Genomic DNA, 26,866 nt, shown 5'->3' with positions numbered 1-26,866 from the left:
CATTCATTGCTGCTGTTGTCATGATTTGTTTCGCGTTATTCCACATTCTTTCACAAACTTAGTCATTTGTTTCATCAATGTCTTCTGTAGGATCTTCTCTCATAATATCAAATCTGTTCGCAATTTCCACATTATACTTTAATCTTTCATCCTGCTTCAGTTTCTCAGTGTTAACTTTGCATTGTTCCCCAGTCTGTGACTTACAAGAGGTTTTCAGTTTAATTTTAACAGAAGCAAGTATCATATTGTGATCGGATCCTATCTCAGCTCCTCTGTAAGGGAAAATGAAAATTTGTGAATCAGTTAAAAATATACAATATTAAATAGAAGGAAGGATCTACTTTTCAATACTCTGTTATTAAGTTGAACCAGTTAGAAGTTACAACCTGTTTATTTGGGACTGCTTTCAATACATTTGAAGTGTCATCAGCCAGTTAGCAAAGCAGTGCAAAAATTGTCGTAAAGATCTAAAAACACATAACACAATGATCACAGACAAAAAGAGTACATAGAAAAATTAACACTATTTCGTGCCAAAGTATTTCCAGTTGATGTTCATAACACAATGTGACCAAAGGCCAGCACGCTAACCATTTAGCCATGGAGCCGGACCCAGTTTTGTTATGAACATCACCTGGAGTTACTTTGGCACGAAATAGTGTTAATTTTTCTATGTGCTCTTTTTGTCTGTGATCATTGTGTTGTGTGTTTTTAGATACTGTATTTGTGACTTAATTTTTGCACTGCTTTGCTAATTGGCTGATGACACTTCAAATGTGTTGAAACTGGTCCCAAATGAACAGGTTGTAACTTCTATTTGGTTCAACTTAATAACAGAGTATGGAAAGGTGGATCCTTCTTTCTACTTAACCTCTTAACATGAAAGCCCGAGTATACTCGGGGTTTTATATATTTACATAAAATAAAATCCCGAGTATACTCGGGAATTTTGCTCATTGATCGGTACCTAATTTAAAAGCCCGAATATACTCGTTTCTTTTTGTTTCTCAATATTTCCGCTAAATGTTTATGAAATTATTACTTCAGGGTCCTATTTTTGCCAACAGACGTCTCTGACTCAATCGTAGTGGATGTCGGTGTCTCTGGCAGTTCATTTTCGCGGCTTCCCATCCCGATGTAGCATTGTGTGTTGATCCTTGTTTTAGGGCATTTCACACAGCCACAAACGTATGAATAGTATTGAGTGTCATGTTGTATTACTTGCCATCTGTTTAGTGCTGTGTTATTTATTTTAGAACCCGTAAAAAATATCACAAGTATACTCGGGATTTTAAAGCAGGAACTTTTCGGTGCCTTATATTTCATTGTTAAGTTTGAAAAATGTATTTTCATTGTTACCACTGTCATTAGTTTTCAGTAAATAGCCCATTTTAACAATAAAAAAATTAGGTAAAAAAAATCACAATTTTGTAAGTAATTGGTATGTTAAGAGGTTAAAATTGTATATTTCTCTATTCAATACGGAACAATCCTGAAATTTTTAACTTTAAATCAGTTAAAAGTCGTTGCACGAAATGTATTCAGCAAGGCAGCGGATGCTTTGAACAATTTTTGTCTTAATGGTTGCTTTGTATGTCGGGGTAAATAGACTTTTACACCACCTTGTACATAGTAGGAATCCAGTCCTATAGAAAAGTGGAAACATGAATAAGTATGAATAAGTATCCACAATAGGATAAACACAGTGACAGGTCAGCACCAGAAGATAAAGCAGTAGAAAACGAGATGAGGACCAACGTGAAAACACAAATGGAAAGGACAATTTTCACATCCTCGTATACAACCTCTTCAAATAAATGGGCTTTCTCCTTGTCAAGATTATCATCTTTCTTCTCTGTATTCATCCAGCTTTCTTCTTCCCACGTGAAGACTGAAGATACGTCAATACAGCCCCTCGAGACTGTTGAAGCCTGCCCTCTTGATGAAGCTGGAAAGCAAATGCAAACTCGATGGGTGGCTCGGAAAAGGTGACTGCCCAAGAATTGGGTTTGATGAGGAGAGGGCCTATTTGAAGAAGGCAGTGTGTGTGAAGATGTGGAGATTGTGCTTTTCTGTTACTGTTTACATGTTTGCCCTCGTTTCCTTTTCTATTGCTCCCTGTTCTGATGTTGAACTCTCATAGATTGTATATGTCCTGTTGTGTGTTTCTGTTCTTGTTCATTTCTTTCTAAACATGACTTGGTTTGTCAGTTTCTTGTTTCTATTACTTATACTAGGAATCGGGTTACTAAACTGTATTTTTGCTCTGTAAAATGAAATTATGTACTGTATCTCTGTACAGATAACATTCCATTGTAACTCTTACTGGAGGATCCAAGAATATAAGCGTCATATTTATTGAATGAGGAAGTTAGTCTGAAAGATTTGATGCGTATTGGGGAATATTGTTCGTAGCCTTACACTACACAAACCTTCCAACTCTTGTCAACATTTCGTATTACTTTCTTTTAGGTGGATCATTTCTCCAAGTATGGTCTTAGTGATTCTGATGACGATGATGACACTCCTGCTGGCACAGCAAAGCAAACAAAGCTGGGTGCACCAAGCCAGAATGGAATTCCTTTGAAACCCAGTGTGGCTCGTACTACACTACAGTCCTCGGAACACCTAGGTGGTAAACAGGTTAGTTTCGATTTGCCGTTCATCAAGCAATAGTTTTGTATCGTCCTCATATTTGTTATATACCACTAGCTATATCAGAATTGTGTGTCTTGCAGGTCCCTATGTTAAATGGCGATCTGACCCGACCTCAGCCTAGTCTTGTGCCTGTATTACTAGAAGATGATCATGATATGGAAGAAGGACCAAGAAGACAGAACCTAAGCCCAGATGATAGTTTATTCTTGCGTATGTTGCCTTCATATATATTTTTTAAAGGATAATTTGCTTCACAAGTATAATGTAACATTGTTTACTATTTGCTGCAGTATTTTGAATCACTATATTTATTTGTGAAAATGTTGAATTAGGGATATTCAGTGCAGTAATAGATTCTACCTTTTCTACCAGAATTGAAATGGCAAAATGCCATCTTTCATATATGTATGTTATGAAGGTACAGTACAGTGTTGTAAACATGGTCATTGACAGGTATTGTGTAACGCAGTGGTGTCGAAACAGAACAACTCTTTAATATAAGAATTCTCCATGTGAAACTGGTGCTCATTCGACTGCCATTTCTCAAAGAACCAATATTCCGATATTATTGTTAGTTTGCAAGGGTAGATTGCAGGCTATTTGAAGCAGGTTAAACTCAGATGATAGTGTTTGCCACAAAGAATCATTTCTAGGGTCCTGCGAATGTTTCAAAATTTGGAAATTTCAATCAGTCTGCTGGTAGCCTCCTTAGTAGACATCCTCTGTTGCTTTTCCCTGGTGGCGTCATATTCAACATCCTTCCAAATGTTATTCATTTTGCGATTTTAACGTGCCCATCCCCCCTGAGCCCAGCATATTTTACTTTCCTCAAGATTTTCCCCACATTTCAGTACTGTTTTCTCACCACTCCATTCTTGTGCATCTACTGGCAAACCTTAACATTCTGACTTTGGCCACATCCAGTTCATCTTCTCATTTCCCCATCAACGGCTATGTCTGTGCTCAACAGGTCATCACTGATCTGTCATCTTATGCACTTTATCTTTCAGTTTACTCGGTACCTTTCATCGCACAGCAGTCTGCACCACCATTTCTGTAATGCTTTGGCAGTCTCCACACTGTAACACTTTATGACCGTTGTTGTTTGCTTGATTCAGTGTTTATCTAAGATAAAATTCTAAAAGAATTTAAATGTATAAAGTCCACCTGTTCAGTACAAGTTTGCCATATGATAAATGGTCTGTCTAAAAGGCTACATAGCACATGTTTCGACCTAGCCTAGGGGTCATCATCTGCTAAAGGAACACAAAGATGAATGACATATACATAAACAGTGATACTTAAAAACCTTGAGATAAAATACAATAAACAAATGCAACGAAAATCTACGTTTAAAATGTACATAGCTTCAATCTTGGACTAATGTAGTTTTTACAGATGTGGGTCCAACCATATTTAATACAACTCCTGGTTGGCTGGAGGAAATACTTAAAATTGTGAATACTCTTGAATGTTGTTCTATTTGTCATGCTTCTGGAAACGGTGATGTTTTAAAAAACACGTTACATTTCTTCATGAAGAATGCAAGTATAGCCAGGCTCTAAAAGTGGAAACAAAAGGCAGTGTGTGAGAGCAAAAAAAATGAAGTAGAAGTAAAAGATAATACGAAGAGTCTCAAAATATTACTCACTTCCTCTTTCCTCCAGCCTTGTGCTTGTATAGAACAGGTTGGATCGGTGTTGAGGTCAATACAATTCATTCACCAGTTATGAACCTCACGAATTTAGATTTGAATGAGATCGACTTAGATATCCTGCAAGGGACCAAAACATAAGTGGGCCAACTTTCCTAACAAAAGCTTCATAATCAACACTGTAGCAGAATCGGAATTGGCCATCAGCAAATTACCCTGTGAGAAACAAGATGAAATTCGATATGAAATAAAGAACAAACTGCAGAATTTGTTCACAGAAAAACAAGTGGAAGAAAAACAGCATCCCAACTAAACTCACCTTTAAAATTGAATGAACAAATCAAGAATAATGATGTGATAGTTACAAAGGCAGATAAGGGAAAGACCCTGGTTCTAATGAGTAAGAATGATTGTCAGTAAAGCAGAACTTTTCTCTTATGATAAGAGGTTCACCATCATAACTAAAGATTCCACCAATAAAATTGAAAAAAGGAATTTTAAATAATAATATTATAACCATTTTCAATGAACAACAAATTCCCAAACTTATTTTAATGAATCCCAATCTCCCCACTGCTAGATCTTTACTAAAGATTCATATGACCAATATTCCAATCAGGTCAATCATTAATTTCAAAAGTGGTCCTACCTACAATGTTTATTGTTTCATACAAATTTTCTTGGCTAAATATTATACATTTTCCAGTAGAACCTCTGTCTAAAATTCCATAGAATTCAGTAATATCACAAGTAAACTTAAATCCATATCACACTATGCACTCGTTCGATATTACGAATATGTACACCAACATTCCCATAGCTGAAACCATTGACCTAGTTAAAGATAACCTAAACAAACATAACCTTTGAAGTAAACTTGAAATAAAATTTTTACATATTCTGAAATCCGTTCTCAATAATAATTATATTATGTTTAATAAACACAATTTATCTGCAGAAAGGACTCCCTATGTGATCCCCAATTTCTGGAATTTTGGCAGAAATGTATATAGACAATCTGGAAAAAAACCAATATACACAACAATTCACCAGGTATGTTCCATTGGTCGAGATATGTAGATGATATTTTCACCATTATTGATCAATGTATCACTGACAGTACAGCCCTTCTTAATAAGCTAAATACCTGTGACCCCTACATAAAATTCACAGTTGAATCTGAAACATCTTTAAATTTTCTAGATCTTAAAATTAGGAGAAGCAACAACCAGCTAAAATTTGAAATCCTCAGAAAACCCACCCAAACAAACAGCCAACATGATCAGGGAGGATTCACTGCACCATGGCTATCACAAGAAGGCCTTGAACATTCCTATATCCAAGAAAGCTTATAAAAAAAGAAATTAATACCACCCACACTTTAGTATGACTTAATGAGTTCGATAACAATTTCGTTTAAAAAACAGAACCTCAATGTCGCCTTTAGAACTAACAACACTACTTCTAAACTCTTCTATAACACACCCACTTTCCAACAAACATTTGCCATCAGGGGTCTACAAGTTGACGTGTAACGAGTGCTGCACCAGTTATATCTGACAGACTGGGAGGAACTTTCAAATCCGCTACAAAGAACATTTTAATGCAGCTAAATACAGAAGATTTTTTGCTACGAGTGAACACATGAAAGATCACAATCGCTCGTTCTCCACCATAGATAAAGATCTAGAAATCCTACATATAACCAAAAAGGGAACTTTATTAAACATTTTAGAAAATACTTACATAAACATCGATAAAAAATCCAATCCCATCCATAATCTGAACAAAATCCAAGGAAAAACTAACAACCTGCTTAACACAATAATCGAGAAAGATTGAAGCAAAGTTTTTTTATCACCATTGTGACCTTACCATTATATCAGTTATGCAATGCGTCTAACACATTGCAGCGCAAGCTGTTAGAATTTCATAACGAAAGAATATCGTGTCTCAAGATTCTTTGACATCCAAAATGATCATCTTGAGTTCTTCCTTCAACAACAGCTAAGTGCATTAATTTATCCATTTTATGCATTATCTGAAATTTTGTCACAATTGTGACTATTTCTTCTTCAACTTTACAGTGTCAAATCCACTATGTTTTTGCAACTTTTTAACAATTTTTATGGACTATTTGATGCATTGTGCAACTAGTGCTTTTGGCTGATGATGACCCTGATAATGGGTCAAAACTAGTATCTAATAAATGTTTCTTCTGTAAAGTAACCCACTTTACTTGAATTTATATTGAAAAGGTGGAACTGTTGTACTTTTAATTTTAATTGTAATCACAATGAAATTTATATCTCTTAATCAAATAAGTCTGTCGCAATACTCGTAACTCGTCCCCGTCCTTCCAGCCTTCCACTCACTCTCCGTCCCTTCACCTGCTGTTTCCCCCACCCAACACATCATCAGAATGGTTGCCAGTCAGTGAGGAGGTCAACACAGACCCAACCTGATCTATACAAACCCAGGGCTGGAGGTAAGAGAAAGTGAATAATATTTCGTGACTCTTCATATTGTTTTTTAATTTACTTCATTTGTTCGTTCTCACACTCTGCTTTTTGTTTCCACTTTTAGGTCCTGGCTATACTTGTTTTCTAAATGAAGAAATGTAACTAATTTTTAAAACTTCACTCAGTTTCCAGAAGCATGACAGATAGAACAATTTTAAGTATTTCCTCCAGCCAACCAATAGTTGTATTGAATACGGTTGGAACCACACATGTTACAACTGAATTCGTCCAAGATTGAAGCTATGTAATGTACTTGCTGGGTCATTGATAAATGAAAATAGGTGGGTGACAGTGTGAGAAGGCACATCTTACCAAATTTTTCCTGCCCTCTTCTTATCCAGCTCGTTCAGCGGCGAGCCCGCGGACGTTCGTTGACTAGATCAAACCTTGTTAATTCGAAGTCATTGGGACTACAAAATGGGACTTCGAATTACGTGATGTCAAATTAACCGCCAATTCATAATTCAGAAGTACCAACCCTTGCCATGTTACAAAGTGTTCTAACCATATAAATAATGCACAGCAGAGTTTTCCACCTATTCAATACTAAGTTGTATTTACAATATTTACATTACATGGGACTAGTTTCAACCCTACTCGGGGTCATCATCAGCCATATTAAAACATACACAAAATATTTGCCGAAATCCTAAAACATGTTTTCTAGCAGTAAGTGTCTTATGAAAAATATAATTTTACAATATGAAGTGTGGTTGAAAGGTTGCAGATGAAATTGAAATATTACGTGTGATGTAGGTGAGTAATAATTAATACAAGTACGTTATACATGCTAAGAATTCTGGAACAAAAGTACAAATAAGGTGCTCTGTGTTGTTAAAATTTATAGACTCGTGGAATTCAATAGGTCCTGGTGATACATAACGGTTGTGGACCAAGTGCTATGGCAATAAGAATGAACACACAGTAAACTGACACACACATAAATACGTACAGGTATGTACAATGTCTGAGTAACAAAATGTGTAGTTGTTACTCTCTGGAAGAAGAGTCGACTAAACACTGTATCAGCTTAAGCGGAAAATTTAGCAGTTGGTGTATTAAGTAACCAAGCTGTGTTGATGGGCTGCATGGTTGATTGTTGTGCAGAATGTGAAGTTTTTTGAATTCATGTTGAGAAGAAAATAGACACTGCGCGTGGTGATATTAATTGGTGGAATTCTCAGTTCATAGCGGAAAACAAATTGGACCTATTGAAATTGTGGTGGCTATGTTTAGGCTGTTCTAGATTCAACTATCACTAGAAACTCAGATTCTTTCAGTTATAAAATATTCAGAAAACTTACTCAAACAGCCTCCACCATTCGCCAAGATTCAGTACACTCCAATCCCACAAACGAGCTACATACAATAACCTAGTTCATCGAGCTTTTAGCATTCCTATGTCCAAGAAAGATCTAAAGAACGAACACAGTCCGCCGTTATTGCAAAATTCAACGGCTTCAGCAATAATTTTATACAAAGGATAATCAATAAACTACCCTAAAAAAAAAACTAAAAAAAAAACTAAACCTGTAACATTTTCCACCTTCACGTTTAACTATGATATTTACAAGTTAACCAATATCTTCAAGAAACAAGGCGTTAAAATAGCCTTCAAAACCAACAATAAAAACATGAATGTTTTACACAGTACTTCACATATCAACAAGACCAGCAGTTTTTTAAAATCAGGAGTTTATAGGATCAAATGCAATACCTGTAGCAAACTGGAAGAAACTTCAATATAAGATACCATGAGCATTGCAATAAAATACAATAAGTTTTCAGCTATCGGCCAACACATGCAAGATTTTAACTATAATTTTACCAATATCGAACAGAAATGGACATCCTTCAATTAGCAAATAAGGAAGAGGGAAAGGAGATGGTGGTACTGTTTCACGTTGGTACTAACAACGTAAGGCAAGCGGGTATAAGTACCAACATAGTTGGGGATGTGAAGGATCTGGTAAATGCAGCACGGATGAAGTTTAAGGTAGCGGAGATTATCAGTGGAGTACTCTGTAGGAGGGATACTCACTGGAAGGTGATTGGGGATTTAAATGAGACTATGGAGTGGGTATGTGGGAAACTGAGAGTGAGATTTCTAGATCTTAATGGGTGGGTAGGAGACAGGGATCTGCGGCCAGATGGCTTTCACTTAAATCGCAGTGGTACATATAAGTTAGGAAACTTGTTTATAAGGGTTATAGGCAGGTACATTCAGAGAAACGGGGTGGCCTAGGGAGTGGTGTTGAGCAAACAGGGAACTGGAAATCATGTAGGGATGACATAAAAATGTTAGTGCTCAACTATAGAAGCATTGTAAACAAAGGAATCGAATTAAGTAATTTAATAGATATATACTTACCAGATATTGTAATAGGAGTTGAATCATGGCTGGAGTGTGTATCGTAGAGATAGGATAGGAATGGTAGGAGGGGGAGTATTCATTCTGGTGAAAGTAGAATTTGTAAGCTACGAAAAAGTTAGGGATGAAAAACATGAAATTCTGCGTGTAAGGCTCTTCTCTAAAGATAATAGGCAACTTGATGTCTTTGGAGTGTACAGACCGGTAAAGGGTAGCGCTGACGCTGATTCAGAATTATTTGATAATATAATCAGCTATGTTGGAAATGATATGGAAAGGTATGTGATAGTAGCAGGTGATCTCAATTTACTAAATGTCAATTGGAAAGGTAATGCGAACGACAGGAAGCATGACCAACAAATGGCAAATAAGTTAATATGGGAAGGGCACCTGATCCAGAAAGTGATGGAACCATTTAGAAGGAAGAATATTTTGGATGTGGTGCTGATAAAACCAGATGAGCTGTATAGAGAAACCGAAGTAATAGATGATATTAGTGATCACGAAGCTGTTTTTGTCGTAGTTAAGAATAAATGTGAAAGAAAGGAAGGTATTAAAATTAGGACTGTTAGGCAGTATCATATGGCTGATAAGACAGGCATGAGGGAGTTTTTAAAAAGTAACTCTGATTGCTGGAAAATGGTAAATAAAAATGTAAACAGACTCTGGGATGGGTTTAAAGCAATTGTTGAGGAATGTGAAAATAGGTTTGTTCCTTTAAAGGTGGTAAGGAATGGTAAGGATCCACTATTACAACAGAGAAGTAAAGAGACTAAGAAGGAGGTGGAGACTGGAAAGAAATAGAGATAGAAATGGTTATGGAAGTAAGGAGAAATTGAAGGAACTTACTAGGAAATTGAATCTAGCAAAGAAGTCAGCTAAGGATAACATGATGGCAAGCATAATTGGTGGTCATACAAAATTTAGTGAAAAATGGAAGAGTATGTATAGGTACTTTAAGGCAGAAACAGGTTCAAAGGAGGACATTCCAGGAATCATTAATGAACAAGGGGAGTGTGTATGGGAGGATCTTCAAAAGGCAGAAGTATTCAGTCAGCAGTATGTAAAGATTGTTTGTTACAAGGATAATGTCCAGAATGTGGATGTGAGTAACACTAAAGAAGTATTAAAATTTACCTATGATAACAATGACATTTACAGTAAGATACAAAAGTTGAAAACTAGAAATGCAGCTGGAATTGATAAGATTTCTGGGGTATACTAAAGGCAATGGGTTGGGATATAGTACCATATCTGAAATACTTACTTGATTATTGTTTGGTTGAAGAAGCTATACCAAATGAATGGAGAGTTGCTATAGTAGCCCCTGTATATTAAGGAAAGGGTGATAGACATAAGGCTGAAAATTACAGGCCAGTCAGTTCGACATTCATTGTATGTAAGCTTTGGGAAAGCATTCTTTCTGATTATATTAGACGTGTTTGTGAAATTAATAACTGGTTTGACAGAAGGCAGTTTGGGTTCAGGAAAGGTTATTCAACTGAAGCTCAGCTTGTAGGATTTCAGCAAGATATAGCAGATATCCTGGATTCAGGAGGCCAAATGGACTGTATTGCAATTGACCTACCTAAGGCATTTGATAGGGTAGATCATGGAAGACTACTGGCAAAAATGAGTGCAATTGGACTAGAAAAAAGAGTGACTGAATGGGTGGCTATATTTCTAGAAAATAGAACTCAGAGAATTAGAGTAGGTGAAGCTTTATCTGACCCTGTAATAATTAAGAGAGGAATTCCTCAAGCCAGTATTATTGGTTCTTTGTTTTCTGATATATATCAATGATATGTGTAAAGAAGTGGAATCAGAGATAAGGCTGTTTGTAGATGATGTTATTCTATACAGAGTAATAAATAAGTTACAAGATTTTGAGCGGCTGCAGGGTGACCTCAATAGTGTTGCGAGATGGACGGTGGACAATGGTATGGAAAATTCTAAATTCCCATGGAGGGAATGGTATGACGATAAACGGGGTTAAAAGTCAGGTTGTGAGTTTCACAAATAGGAAAAGTCCTCTCAGTGTTAATTACTGCGTTGATGGGGTGAAAGTTCCTTTTGGGGATCATTGTAAGTACCTAGGTGTTAATATAAGAAAAAACCGTCATTGGGGTAATCGCATAAATATGATTGTTAATAAAGGGTACAGATCTCTGCACATGGTTATGAGGGTATTTAGGGGTTGTAGTAAGGGTGTAAAGGAGAGGGCACATAAGTCTCTGGTAAGACCCCAACTAGAGTATGGTTCCAGTGTTTGGGACCCTTACCAGGATTACTTGATTCAAGAACTGGAAAAAATCCAAAGAAAAGCAGCTCGATTTGTTCTGGGTGATATCCGACAAAAGAGTAGCGTTACAAAAATGTTGCAAAGTTTGGGCTGGGAAGATTTGGGAGAAAGGAGACGAGCTGCTCGATTAAATGGTATGTTCCGAGCTGTCAGAGGAGAGATGGCGTGGGAGGACATCAGTAGACGAATAAGTTTGAGTGGTGTCTTTAAAAGTTGGAAAGATCACAATATGAAGATAAAGTTGGAATTCAAGAGGACAAATTGGGGCAAATATTCGTTTATAGGAAGGGGAGTTGGGGATTGGAATAACTTGCCAAGGGAAATGTTCAAAAATTTTCCAATTTCTTTGCGATCATTTAAGAAAATGCTAGGAAATCAACATATAGGGAATCTGCCACCTGGGCGACTGCCCTAAATGCAGATCAGTAGTGGTTGATTGATTGATTGATCGATTGATTTATTGATTGATTGAGGGGCCTTTACTCAACATAATGGAAAATTACTACATACACCTAGACCAGTATTTTAATGCCAATTACAATCTAATGAAATGTCAGAGAAATCCAAAATACTTTACGATTTATTTATCACTTTTCTCAGAAACAGTAATTCAGCCAACCAGAACTCAATCCTAAGTTTAATTAAAGGTACTTTTCCAAAACAATTACCCTTTCTCCCGCACCCTTCAGCTCCGCCTTATTTCCCCCCCTTCCAACCCCAACCTCATCCCCTCCCAAGCCACCTCCACTCTACCCAACCCGCATGCGCCTGCCCTCCTCCCCGCCCATATTTCCCCTTCCGCCGCCAGTCGCACGCTATCAGCTAAGCTACACACACCACTGCGCGAGGTAAATGTCCATTCACTTTGCTTTTTACTGGCTTTTCTCAATTTTAATAGGTCCAATTTGTTGTCTGCTTTGAACTGAGAATTCCACCAATTAATATCACTACGTGCAGTGTCTACTTTCTTCTCAACAAGAATTCAAAAACTTCACATTCTGCACAACAATCAACCATGCAGCCCATCAACACAGCTTGGTTACTTAATACACCAACTGCCAAATTTTCCGTTTAAGCTGATACAGTGTTTAGTCGACTCTTCTTCCAGAGAGTATCGCTACACATTTTGTTACTCAGACATTGTACATACCTGTACATATTTATATATGTGTCAGTTTACTTTGTGTTCATTCTTATTGCCATAGCACTTGGTCCACAACCGTTATGTATCTCCAGGACCTACTGAATTCCATGAGTCTATAAATTTTAACAACACAGAGCACCTTATTTGTACTTTAGTTTCAGAATTCTTAGCATGTATAATGTACTTGTATTAATTATTACTCGCCTACATCACACGTAATATTTCATTTTCATTTGCAACCTTTCAACCACACTTCATATTGTAAAGTTATATCTTCAATAGACTTACTGCTAGAAAACATGTTTTAGGATTTCGGCAAATATTTTGTGTATGTTTTAATATGGCTGATGATGACCCCGAGTAGGGTTGAAACTAGTCCCATGTAATGTAAATATTGTAAATACAATTTATTATTGAATAAATGGAAAACTCTGCTGTGCAGTTTTTATGTTATCTCAGTTCAATACAGACCAACAATGTGAAGTTCATAACCCTTAATAAGTATTCTAAAACCCGTTACTGCATGCAGTTAACCTTGATTAACAGTTTAAACCTTTCAAATGCCATGAGGAAAGAACTATTTCCAAAATGCATCCAGGAAGGTGCATTTAGAGTATTCAAATAATGCACTTGGATAACTCACTGACAAACATAACCTCTCACAACGAAAGAAAAGGGGCAAAAATGTGCAATTCAAAGACGAGGAGAAATCTACGCTGGCTCCCATGTGCAAGTGCTTTATTCATTCTATTACTGTGATGTACTGTATGCATTTTAGATGCCCTGTACTTGCACAGAAATTACCCAATGCCCTTAAAACATCGTGGCTAATCAAACTTTCGTATGGTGAGGTGAGAAAGTCTTTCGCTTCCTTCTGCGTGACAACACAATACAGTCACTCTATCCTTGTACGATTTCCCGCCATGGCATTTCCCTCGTACTTCAGAAATGTAAACACTTACCACGTCACAAAGTATGCTAAGACCAATTAATGCATGCAATCACCTTGATTCACAGTTTAAACCTTTCAAATACCATGGAAGAAACTATTTCCGAAATGTATCCAAGGTGCATTTACAGTCTTCAAATAATGCACTTGGATATATTACTGACAAACATAACCTCACGCAACGAAAGAAAAAATCACATGATTCAAAGACGAGGATAAATTGTACAGGTTCCCGTGTGCAAATGCATTATTTTTTGGATTACTTTTCTTTTTGCATTTTTAGATGTCTTGTACGTGCACGGAACGTGCCCGACGGCCGTAAAACATTGTGGCTTATCGAACTTCCCTACGACGAGGGGAGGAATTCTCTCGCTTTCGTGTGCATTGCAACACTGTACAATGACTGTCACTCTTATACATTTTCCCGGCTGGCACTTTCTCCTTTAATACCATAAGACCGTTTGGGCTCGGCATTAAAAGAAAGCAATGCAGTTTCATCAGCAATGACAATGTTGTTTGGTGCCTACGAAGATATTATATGAGCCACGCTTTTTCATCAACTGTCGGCATCGTCAGTGTTCGTGGATTCTTTTCCTCCACACACTGCCTGCTGCGTGATACAAGAGAGTTCCGATTTCACTCAAACTTAGCAATTATGAAGCACATTGCAGACACACCGAAGTGTGTGAAAGTGCAAAAGCTACCCCTGCACTTTCCGGATTATGCATTCTATCATGATGCGGATAAATTTTGAATTGAAATTAAATTAAATTTAAATTGTTTTAAAATGTAAGGACAGTTTTGAATTAAAAGTCTGAATTTCGGTAATGGGTCTGACGTACTTCAAATTACGAATCATCCGTATTTCGAATTAAACAATTTAAATAACATTCAAAACCGTATCTCATATTTCCGGGAATGAGAGCTGCTTCAAATTAGGCGGGATTTTGAATTAACTGATTTTGAATTATCGAGGTTCTACTGTATAATGATATCAAACACATGGAGGTTTAAGGATGTTCGTGGACTTTTTGGTCTTGTTTCAATCTAATTAAACTGGATGATATATATATACATTGAAATGAAATGCACACAAAGCCAATTTATACCTACCAGAAAGTTTAGTCCATACTATTCTAAAGGACTGCAAGGTTATGTAAACTAAAACAAGCAATTCTACATTTATTAAATGTTTCAGCAAAGTGGAAGAAAACTGGGAAAATGAATATCAGATTGGACTATAGTCTCTACTGGTCTGGGAATGCAGTAGTCTAAGAATGGAGTAGGATTTTTAATACATAAAGACATAGATGCTTGTAGTGTAGTTCAGTTTGTTACCGAAACGATAGTTAAGTTATCTGTGAACTTAGGAGGGAAAAAGTACAATGTGATCCAAGTATATGCTCCACAGGTATTATGCTCAAAAGAGGAAAAGGCCAACTTCCTTAATAACTTGGAAGAACACACTGAGTATGACAATCTAATTGTAATGGGTGATTTTAATTCACAAGTGAGCTCACAACGAACAAGATATGAATCCATACTGTGCCCTCATGGAATGGGAAACAGAAATGAAGAGGGAGAATATATGCTAGATCTATGCATGAGAAACAACCTGATAGTGAGTAACACTTGGTTCAAGACGAGAGACTCCCATAAAATCACAAGATATAGCTGGGATGATAAAATAGGTACTGTAATAGATTATATTCTGATAGATCAAAATGTATGGAAAAATACCAATGATGTTAAGATCATTCCAAGTGAAGACCTTGGTGGAGACATAGACTGTTGGTTGCAGTTATTGCAGAGAAAAGACCTCCCAAAGTCTGTAACAAAAGAGTCCCAAAAATAAAAACTTGGTTGCTAACCGAGCCAAGTGTGAAGGAAGAATTCAGGGAAGGTGTCCGCAGGTTGTTACCAAGAGAAGAACTGAAATTGATAGATGGGGAATGGGATACTCTAAAGAAGGTTGTGGTTGGTACAGCAGAAAAAGTATGTGGATGACAGAGTCAAATAAGAAAACCTAAAGAAACTGCCTGGTGGAATGATATTAAAAAGGCTATCAATGAGAAAAACCATGCAAGAAGATCCGTATATCAAGCAAGAACGCGGGGAGATCAACATGAAATAAAGGAGAAGCTGTCACTTTACAGAAAGAAGAAATTACACGTCAAACAGTTGGTTGTAGCTGAAAAGCAGAAATGCAAGGAAGATCTGGCTACCAAAATAACGCAGGATGGAAATAAAAAAAACTGTTATACAGTATTGTTAAGAATAGAACAACTCAAAATGAATCTATCCAATCTGTAGAACTTCCTAATAGTGAGGTGACTGGGGATAAGACCAAAATATTACAGGAGTTCCAAAGGCACTTTGAAACTTTGCTGAACTGTTATGAAAATGTCACCCCATCAGACGACGAACCTTATGATTTTGGCAGCACAAATACCACTAATCTGACATGGTTGGAAGTAGAGACAGCAATATCTAAGCTGAAAAACAACACATCAACTGGATCAGATGAATTAAGTGTTGAGATGATCAAAGCACTAGGAGAGGTAGGACAACAGTGGATGTACAGGGTACTAAATAGAATCTGTAAAGAGAATGTAATACCCAATGACTGGAAGCAAGGAGTCATCATCCCATTGTTGAAAAAAGGTGATAGAAAGAAATGTACCAACTACAGAGGTATAACTCTGCCTTCACATGGCCTCAAAATCTAAGAATCCATCCTTGAGAGCAGGATTAGAAAATATGTTGAACCTACACTTGAGGAGGAACAACATGGATTTAGATCTCTTAGATCAACTATAGACCTCATTTTGGCCACCAGAATGTTCTGAGGAGTATTGGGAGAACGGTAAAACACTTATAACTGTTTTTCTGGATATCGAGAAAGCATATGACCATGTACCACGCAGGCATATAGGGAATGTTTGAGACATAAGAAAGTACCCGATGACATCATAGCGTGAGTACAACAATTATATGATGAAACCAAGTGTTGTGTCCAGGTCCAGGATGGAAGGTCGGGTTGGTTTGAAACGAAGAGTGGAGTCCAGCAAGGAAGTTGTCTTTCACCACTTCTCTTCATAATCATAATGGATGAAGTTTTAAAAGCGGTTAAGAGAAAGGATCCAACAACTAATACCCTGGTTTTTGCTGATGATGTAATGGTATGGGGTGAGACAGAAGCGGAAATACAAACTAGACTAGATCTCTGGCATGAAGCTTTTACAACCTTTGGTCTCAAAATCAGCAAAACGAAGACAGTTGGCTTGGTGGTGAGTAGAAACTCCCCAACTGTTCATCTAAGAATTGGAGATGAGGAGATGGATATTGTAGACAACTTCCAGTAATTAGGTAGTGTTCTGTCATCAGACAATACTATACATCAAGAGATTAGTAACAGAATACAGACAGCTTCCAATTTCTATCACGATGTACGTAAAATACTTTAGGATGGAACATTTCCGTTAGTTTCCAAGATCAGCTTGTACAAATTATATCTAGTACCTATACTGACGTATGGCCTGGAAGCAGCAACACTTACTGGACCAATAAAGAGTCATCTTCAGGCAACAGAAATGAAGTTTCTCTGTTCTTGTCTACAAAAAACAAAAATGGATAAAATAAGGAATGTGGATATCTGACAACTGCTTGGATTGGAAAGAAGCTTGCTGGAGACTCTAGAAGTGAAGAGATTGCAATGGTATGGTCACATGAAAAGTTGAACCCTCACAGGACTCCTCGAACATACTTTGACCACAATGTTCCTGGGAAGAGACCAAGAGGAAGACCTCGTGATGTTTGGGAAAAACGGATAATGAAGGACCTTGAAATTAGAAATGCAAACTGGTGTTGCATATATGAGCAGCATCTGTGGATGGATAGAACAAACTGAAAGAGGCTCGTACACAACCGCACCCAGCTTGCTGGAGCGAAGAAATGATGATGATGATGAAGGCGTTTGCATAGCACTTCCAATGAACCACCATCCTGAACCGTTTATGCTATGTTCACTATCCATCAAACTCATACAATACCTACACTTGACCAACTCTACATCCAGTGTTCTCCAAAACATTACGTCTCTCTCTCCCCAATAGCGGACACACCTACCAAGCTTTTCACGCGTGTGAATTCAGTGTATGGTATCTGTACAATCTGTGAACTGTGCAGCGTTTCGCCACCGTAGGTCTAAAGGAATATGCATGTGTATCTTTTTATATGTTAAGACATGCCAAAACTCCTAAAGGCAACTGAATCTTCAGAAAAGTCCAGCAAGGCACGTAAATTAGTTTCATTGTTTGAATTTTGTAAGAATTTACTGTATAATATGGAAATGTATAAATTTGTTTATGTATGTGAAAATTAGAATATATAATTCTAAATTCAGACTCTCAGTGGAGAAGTTCTGTGTCCACTTTCTTTTTGGCATTGTTCTCCTTTTTTAATAGTTTTGTCCTCTTTTGTATCTATTTGCATGTGATCACCCTAGGTACAGGGAGCTTGGTTCATACACTAGGAGACTTGGCTGTGGTCAGAACACGACAATTTCCTTGGGAAAAAATAAGTTCATTATTCATTAGACCTTGTGTGATTGCTGTTCTACTGCCTTTGAAGTGAGAAATCAGTTCCAACAAATCTGCAGTATGAATGTAAATGATCTGTAAGGAAATGGTTAGAAGAAACAGTAATCTCTCCTCAAGGAGACGTCGTGAGCCCACTGCTCATGAGGCCGAACCGGATAGAATGTCTTACTTTTGCAGCACATCAGGGATGGACAATGTGGAGCGGTGGAGGTGTATACTCTTCTCAAACGAGTCTCGTTTTGTCCTCAAATCTCCAGCTGGAAAGAGTCCGGAGGAGACCAGAAAAGACATTCCATGGGGGATTCTGTTATGGTGTGGGCAGGAATTACTCTGGCTGCTCGCACAGGGCTCATCTTTATTGAGAATGAAAGTCTTTCAGCTTACTGAGACATTGAGGATGTTTATATAAACCACCTTTGTCCCATTTATTGGGGAGAGATTCATCTTCGTGGCCTGATGTTTTGCAGACTTCTTCTATCTCATCATGATTAGGAGAATGGACTGGTCAGAACTTGAATGAATCCTGTCAGACTTGTGTGTAATACGTTAGGGAAAAAGAGTGCATCAGCTAGTTCCAGACACACTATAACAACTTCATGAGAACCTCGTTCCACAGCAGACATTGGAGGTAGGGTACAGGTAGTGATTAATAAGAGATGTTTCAATACCCTCTTCTGAGGATATACTGAATCATGGAGTATCATGTTGAGAAAGTGACCAGAAGTGACAAAAACAGTGCATTCAAAGCAAAAATTTTAGATTGTATGTCCTGGACTTACGTACATTTCTGGAATTAGGCAATAATTTTTATCAAAGTATAGCTTAAAGCTTTGAAGCATGTAATTTGTTTGCAAAGACAGTGTTCATTCAGTGGAGTGTGTAAAACAATAAATATGTTGCATACCTGCAAAACTTTCAATTTACGCAGAAACTTACCATTTTTTAACTAGCCTTCGAGTTTTCCAATTTAGTTACTTCCTATTTTTTAACGATATAAACTCCAGTATGGTCAATACTCTTCCCCTAGGATAAATTCTTGTGCACATGTGTACTTTATGCAAGCTCATTTTCAAGCGTATTTATTTGATGCTTTATTTGGCGAATGTATAACCCGTCCGTCTTTGTGTATCGTGTTTCCTCCTCACTATAGCAGTGTGTTTGTCTTACAGCTGGGAATTTGGGGCGGTAATCGTCCTACAAGCGAGAGGGGCACCGACTCAGGTAACTAATTGGGATGAGTGAGTTTGTTATTGTGTGGTTCGTGCGCTGTTTAACACAGTTCTGTGCATAGTTTCGTTGGAAGTGTAGGCCACGTTCTTTTTCTTGCGTTTCTGTGCTTTTTCCCCTCTTGAAGTCGTAATAATGTATGAGACATATTGATCTGTTCTTGTATGTGGTAGTTTAGCGTATTTCAATGTATCAATGTTAATTCTTACTTCATAATTTTATTGACTTCAATGTATTTCAGGGAATTGTGTTGGTGACAGTTTCTGGTATTTTCTCTGCACGTTATGGCCACCAAACACAAACATAATCTCCAAGTGTTCAGAGATACCTGTTAAATTGAATTGCCATTCATTTTTCCGTCTAATAAAGAAAACTATTATGCATTTTATTCCGTATGTTGGTGTGATATGTATATTATTATTCGTATGTGTGTATCGTAAATGAGAATGATTAGGTACTTTAGTTAAAGATTTTTAATTTAATCGTAAAGTCGTATTGAAACTGTAAATATGTATGCCTTTTATCTTGTCCTTTTTTCATTGAGACCGCGGTGCAATGTATGTGATGAAATCCATCCTATTTTTTATTTCTAAAAGTTGGCAGGTATGATATTGCTATGTTAATAGTCGTTGTTTGAGTCATCAGTCCATAGACTGGTTTGATGCAGCCCTCCACACCACCCTATCCTGTGCTAACCTTTTCATTTCTATGTAACTATTGCATCCTACATCTGCTCTAATCTGCTTGTCATATTCATACCTTGGTCTACCCCTACCGTTCTTACCACCTACACTTCCTTCAAAAACCAACTGAACAAGTCCTGGGTGTCTTAAGATGTGTCCTATCGTTCTATCTCTTCTTCTCATCAAATTTAGCCAAGAAGTAAGTATAAATAACCACCTAATCGATACTTTATTAATGCCTCAGGCAAAATTGAATAAAATTAAACCTTACAGGACATGTTTCGACCACTTAGTGGTCCTCTTCAGCTGTATAAATAAAGAACTGAAAAGAAAAACATTGACAATAAGCACAAATAAAAGTTCTTTGGAGACTCCTTTGATAAAAATGGAGGTCGTCAGAATAGGTCATCTTGCCTTTCATTCTTGTTTGGAAAAGATGTTTATTCTGCGCTGTCTAGAGGGTCTGTCTTTGAGCGTGAAGTAACGATGCGATGGAATTCCATGAACTGTCAAACTGTATCACATCGTTACTTTACCAGGTCACGCTCAAAGACAGACCCTCTAGACAGCGCAGAATAAACATCTTTTCCAAACAAGAACGAAAGGCAAGATGTCCTATTCTGACGACCTCCATTTTTATCAAAGGAGTCTCCAAAGAACTTTTATTTGTGCTTATTGTCAATGTTTTTCTTTTCAGTTCTTTATTTATACAGCTGAAGAGGACCACTAAGTGGTTGAAACATGTCCTGTAAGTTTTAATTTTATTCAATTTTGCCTGAGGCATTAATAAAGTATCGATTAGGTGGTTATTTATACTTACTTCTTGATTAAACATCGATACGGTCATGAAATGGACAACTTGTAATAAATTTAGCCAAATCGATCTCCTCTCACTAATTCGATTCAGTCTGTCTTCATTCATGATTCGATCTATCCATCTCACCTTCAGCATTCTTCTGTAACACCACATTTCAAAAGCTTCTATTCTCTTTCTTTCTGAGCTAGTTATCGTCCATGTTTCACTTCCATACAATGCCACGCTTCACACGAAAGTCTTCAAAAACATCTTTGTAATGCCAATATCAATGTTTGAAGTGAGCAAATTTCTTTTCTTAAGAAAGCTCTTCCTTGCTTGTGCTAGTCTGCATTTTATGTCCCCCTTACTTCTGCCATCGTTAGTTATTTTACTACCAAAGTAACAATATATATCTACTTCCTTTAAGACTTAATTTCCTAATCTAATATTTCCTACATCACCTGCCTTCGTTCGACTGCACTCCATTATGTCATAGAAAGAGATCCACCTAATCATTACTTTTGTTTTGGACTTATTTATTTTCATCTTGTACTCCTTACCCAAGACTTCATCCATACCATTCAGCAACTTGTCGAGATCGTCTGCAGTCTCAGATAAAATAACAATATCATCGGCAAATCTCAAGGTTTTGATTTCCTCTCCTTGGACTGTGATTCCCTTTCCAAATTTCTCTTTGTTTTCCTTTACTGCCTGTTCTATGTAAACATTGAAAAGGAGAGGGGACAAACTGCAGCCTTGCCTCACTCCTTTCTGGATTGCTGCTTCATTTTTCAAAGCCCTTGATTCTTATCACTGCAGATTGATTTTTGTGCAGATTGTAGATAATTCTTCGTTCTCGGTATCTGATCCCTATCATCTTCAGAATTATAAATACCGAGCTCGATAGCTGCAGTCGCTTAAGTGCGGCCAGTATCCAGTATTCAGGAGATAGTAGGTTCGATCCCCGCTGTCGGCAGCCCTGAAAATGGTTTTCTGTGGTTTCCCATTTTCACAGCAGGCAAATGCTGGGGCTGTGCCTTAAGGCCACGGCCGCTTCCTTCCCAATCCTAGCCCTTCCCTGTCCCATCGTCGCCATAAGACCTATCTGTGTCGGTGCGACGTAAAGCAACTAGCAAAAAGAAAAAAAAATCGTAAATAGCTTGGTCCAATTAACATTATCGAATGCCTTTTCTAGATCTACGAATGCCTTGTACGTGGGCTTGTCCTTCTTGATTCGATCCTCTAAGATCAGACGTGAAGTCAGGATTGCTTCATGTGTTCCTACATTTCTTCTGAAGCCAAATTGATCTTCTCCCAACTCAGCTTCAACTTGATTTTCCATTCTTCTGTAAATAATAAGTGTTTAAATTTTGCAGGCATGAGATACTAAACTAATGGTGCGGTAGTTTTCACACCTGTCAGCACCGGCTTTCTTGGGAATAGGTATAACAACATTCTGCCGAAAATCGGATGGGACTTCTCCTGTCTCGTACATCTTGCACACTAAATGGAATAACCTTGACATGCTGGTTTCTCCTAAGGCAGTCAGTAATTCAGAGGGAATGTCATCAATTCCAGGTGCCTTGTTCCTATTTAGGTCACTCACAGCTCTGTCAAACTCTGACCTCAAAATTGGGTCTCCCTTTTCATCAACATCAACAGCCTCTTCATGTTCCAGAACCAAATTATCTACATCTTTACCTTGATACAACTGTTGGATATGCTCCTGCCATCTTTCTGCTTTGTCTTCTTTCCCTAGAAGTGGTTTTCCATCTGAGCTCTTAATATTCATACACCTAGATTTCCTTTCTCCAAAGGTTTCCTTGATTTTCCTGTATGCAGCATCTACCTTTCCCAGGACCATACAGCCTTCAACATCCTTGCACTTCTCCTTCAGCCATTCTTCCTTAGCTACCTTGCACTTTCTATCCACTTGATTCTTTAATCGCCTGTATTCCTTTCTGCCCTCTTCATTTCTAACATTCTTGTATTTTCGTCGTTCATCAATTAGGTCTAGTATCTCCTGAGTTATCCATTGATTCTTAGTTGATCTTTTCTTCCTTCCTAACATTTCTTCAGCAGCCCTACTGACTTCATTTTTCATGACTCTCCACTCTTCCTCAATAGTGTTTCCTTCAGCCATTTCATTTAGTCCTTGTGCAACATGTTCCTTGAAACAGTCCCTCACACTCTTTTCTTTCAACTTTTCTAGATCCCATCTTTTTGCATTCTTTCCTTTCTTCAGTTTCTTCAACTTCAGATGGCATTTCATGACCAACAAGTTGTGGTCAGTCCACGTCTGCTCCTGGGAAAGTTTTGCAATCCAACACCTGGTTTCTGAATCTCTGCCTAGTCATAATGAAGTCTAGTTGATACCTTCCAGTGTCTCCAGGTCTCGTCCACGTATACAGCCATTGTTTGTGGTGTTTGAACCAAGTATTGGCAAGGACTAAATTATGATCAGTGCAGAATTCAACCAGCCGACTTCCTCTTTCGTTCCTTTGTCCCAAACCAAATTCTCCTACTGTACTACCTTCTCTTCCTTAGCCTACCACTGCATTCCAGTCTCCCATCACAATTAGATTCTCGTCACCTTTTACATATTGTATTAAATCTTCTATCTCCTCATATATTCTTTAGATTTCTTCATCATCCTCTGAACTAGTAGGCATATAGACCTGCACTATTGTGGTGGGCATTGGTTTGGTGTCTATCTTGACGACAATAATTCTTTCACTATGCTGGTCGTAGTAGCTTACCCGCTGCCCTATTTTCTTATTCTTTATTAAACCAACTCCTGCATTTCCCCTGTTTGATTTTGTGTTGATAATTCGGTAGTCGCCTGACCAAAAATGTTGTTCTTCCTGCCAATGTACTTCACTTATACCAACTACATCTAACTTTAGTGTATCCATCTTCCTTTTCAGATTCTCTAACCTACCACAACGATTCAAGCTTCTAACATTCCACGCTCCGACTCGCAGAATGTCGGTATCCATCTTCCTGATGATCGCCCCCTCTCGTGTAGTCCCCACCCGGAGATCCGAATGGGGGACTAGTTTACCTCCAGAAAATTTTACCCGGGAGGAAGCCATCATCAGTACATCATTCATACAGAGAGAGCTGCATGTCCTCGGGAGGTAGTTACGGCTGTAGTTTCCCGTTGCTTTCAGCCGTGTAGCAGTATCAACACAGCGAAGCCATGTTGAGTATTATTACAAGGCTGTATCAGTCAATCATCTAGACTGCCGCCCTTGCAACTACCGAAAGGCTGCTACCCCCCTTTCGATGAACCATTCGTTAGTCTGGTCTTTCAACAGATACCCATCCGATATAGTTGCACCTGCGGCTCAGCTATCTGCATCATTGGGACACGCATGCCTCCCCACCGCGGCAAGGTCACATGGTTCGCAGAGTAGGATGTTAATAGTCATGTAATAAGATAAAACACAGAAAAGTGTCCTGTTTTTAAATAATGCCAATCTTTTATTTTTCAGCTGATTCCTCGATAGAAAGTTCACTTTGTTTCACATCGCTGCATGAAAGTGTGCCATCTTTGTATATTAATACATTTATTATTCGATTTTTCAGGCAGTGACTTTGATCACATTCAGCAGAGTCCTACTGCACAAATTGCCAAAGAACTAGGACGTTCATCCCACAATGTGCAGTTAATGAAAGCAGCTTTCTTCATGAGAGCAGAAATGGAACGTGGTGAGATGCTTTACGTTTTGTATTTATGTGCTTAAGATGATATTGTACAGAACTTTTTTTTTTTTTTTTTTTTTTTTTTTTTGGCTCCTAGGGAGCCTGTGTAGTGATAACATATTAGACTTGTGATTAGAATATTTCTTTTGGGACATGTTATTTTTGATTTATGCTGTGTGAAATGAGACCTACTGCAGGAAATTTTTTTGTGAGTCATATTTTTGCGTACAAGGGGGTATCATTTCATTAATAGTTGTGGTTTGAGCAAAGTCTTTATGGAACTTAGTGTGCAATTTGTCTCGCATCACACACTTATGAATCGAAACAAATCAGGGAAAACCAAATTCTGACTTTTCAATACCTTTGCAAAATCAGTACTCCTTTGTGGCCACAAAACATGAGAAGTTACAATTACCCATAAGAATACAAGCCAACTACAAGTATTCATAATCTGCTTTTTGCGTCGAATTATCAACAGAAGATAACCAGATTTAATATTTACTAAAGAACTAGGGGAGGTTACAGAACAACTTCCAATTGAAGTTCAAATAAAGGAGAGAAGATGGCAAGGGGTAGAACACAAATTAAAGAAAGCCTACTGGAGCCATTGAATGAATCGGTACTCGATTGGAAACTAGAGGTTGCTCGAAAGCATGGACCTCCAAGGAAGACATTCAGTAAGATGGTGGAGGAAGAGAGGAAGAATGTATGCATGTGGGGGAAAGATCTGGAGCAAGGTGAAGAGACTGGCCATTAATATATTTTGATGGAGGTGTTTCATGGATGCCCTATGCTCCAGTGGGAGTATGACTGGAATTAAGTCGAGTTTACTTTGCATCACTCTGCGCAAACTCAAAAGAATATTGAGTTTACTTACTTGGATTTTGAAAGCATTAATCTCAAATTTAAGTTTCTTAATTGAATACAAGGAAGAAGTACTCTATCCTGTGATCTGCTTAAAACAGAAGTGTAGCGTAATCATAATATCTAAGTATTGGAAAGGAACAAACAAGTGTCCAAGTCAATGTAAAGAGATAGGATCAAGAAAAGGAACATGTAATAGGACAAACACAATGGGAAAGTCAGTGTAGAAAGGAGCAAGAGGGGGAGGAGGAAGACACAAGGACAAACATGAGAACACGAAAGCACACACACTGCCGTCTTCAAATATATAGGCTCTCTCCTCATCAGTCCCAGTTCTTCTACATCCATATCCTCTCAGCCCCTGACAAGTTCATTTCTCCTTCCCAGCTTCATCACAAGGTTGGGCATCAACTCTCATTAACAGGCCATCTTGACAGATCTTCAATCTTCAGGTGGGAAATGTAGGAAAAGAAATCTGGACAAGAACAGGAAAAAGAAATCAAAGACAAGGATATTGGAGAGCTTTCGCACCCAAGCCGTTCACTAACTGGTTGACGCTATATTGACATCACTGATGAAAGAGCCAATCCGAGCCATTCATCTTACGTTATTGAAATGAGCGGCCCTGTTATTACCCGTCGATTAACGTAACGTTATCTACCAGCAGAGCTTAAACGTCTTTAATGTTTGAGGCTTGTCAGCCTGCTGGCCAGAAGCTGCGTTGCCTCATACAGAATGATTTGTAAAACTAAGATCAAATACCACAAGCGCTCGGAGAAATGTGTAATTTTTGGGACTTTGAGTGCAAATGGCACGGATGGGGACAATTTTGTGAATATATAGAAATAAAAATGGTATTTTTACTCTGAGTGGTTTGCATTTTATTGTTTGTTAAATAAAATAGCAGTACCAATGTCCAGGATTATGCACAGATTATTGCCATCTCGAAATTTGTCCAGCAACAAAACTGGAAACAAACTTAAATGGACTGAAATAATTTTGCGTGGTTATTAATTTCACATCCAGGGAAATATTGCGAAGAAATTGTTCATACTTCCACGATTATTACCTTTCATATGTTAACACTAATTAACTGGGATTTTCTACCCGTCATAAACACCCGGTTATGTAAAGAATTTCCATGAGATGTTACATGTTTTCTAATATAACTCTTTCTTTAAACAAAAGGGAAAACAACTACAGTATATTTTTTCAGAATGAAATTAAACATACACTTTCATGTAGTATCGGATTACGAAAAATAACAAGCAAGTAAGCCGTAGTGTGGATATCATCTGCGGAAACTTAAGTTTTGAACAAACTGATTGCCGTTTCATACCGATTTTAAAGTGCATGAAGGGTTTTCCGACTTTTATATAAAAAATCG

The 26,866-nt window shown here is 37.8% G+C and overlaps 1 protein-coding gene across 1 annotated transcript in view; it reads left to right on the top strand.

The window, feature by feature from the left end:
* Nup98-96 (nuclear pore complex protein Nup98-96) overlaps positions 1-26,866 on the top strand; it is a 474,154-nt gene that overhangs the window by 216,021 nt on the left and 231,267 nt on the right. The window contains exons 16-18 of the mRNA XM_067143470.2: positions 2,473-2,643; positions 2,739-2,868; positions 24,499-24,621. Coding sequence (XP_066999571.1) covers positions 2,473-2,643; positions 2,739-2,868; positions 24,499-24,621 — 424 coding nt within the window. The remainder of the gene's footprint in view (positions 1-2,472; positions 2,644-2,738; positions 2,869-24,498; positions 24,622-26,866) is intronic.

Source organism: Anabrus simplex, chromosome 3 (genome assembly GCF_040414725.1).
Source record: "Anabrus simplex isolate iqAnaSimp1 chromosome 3, ASM4041472v1, whole genome shotgun sequence".
Classification (NCBI taxonomy): Eukaryota; Metazoa; Arthropoda; class Insecta; order Orthoptera; family Tettigoniidae; genus Anabrus; species Anabrus simplex.
Note: the sequence above shows the minus strand (reverse complement) of the source record. Positions and strands in the feature narration are given on the sequence as shown.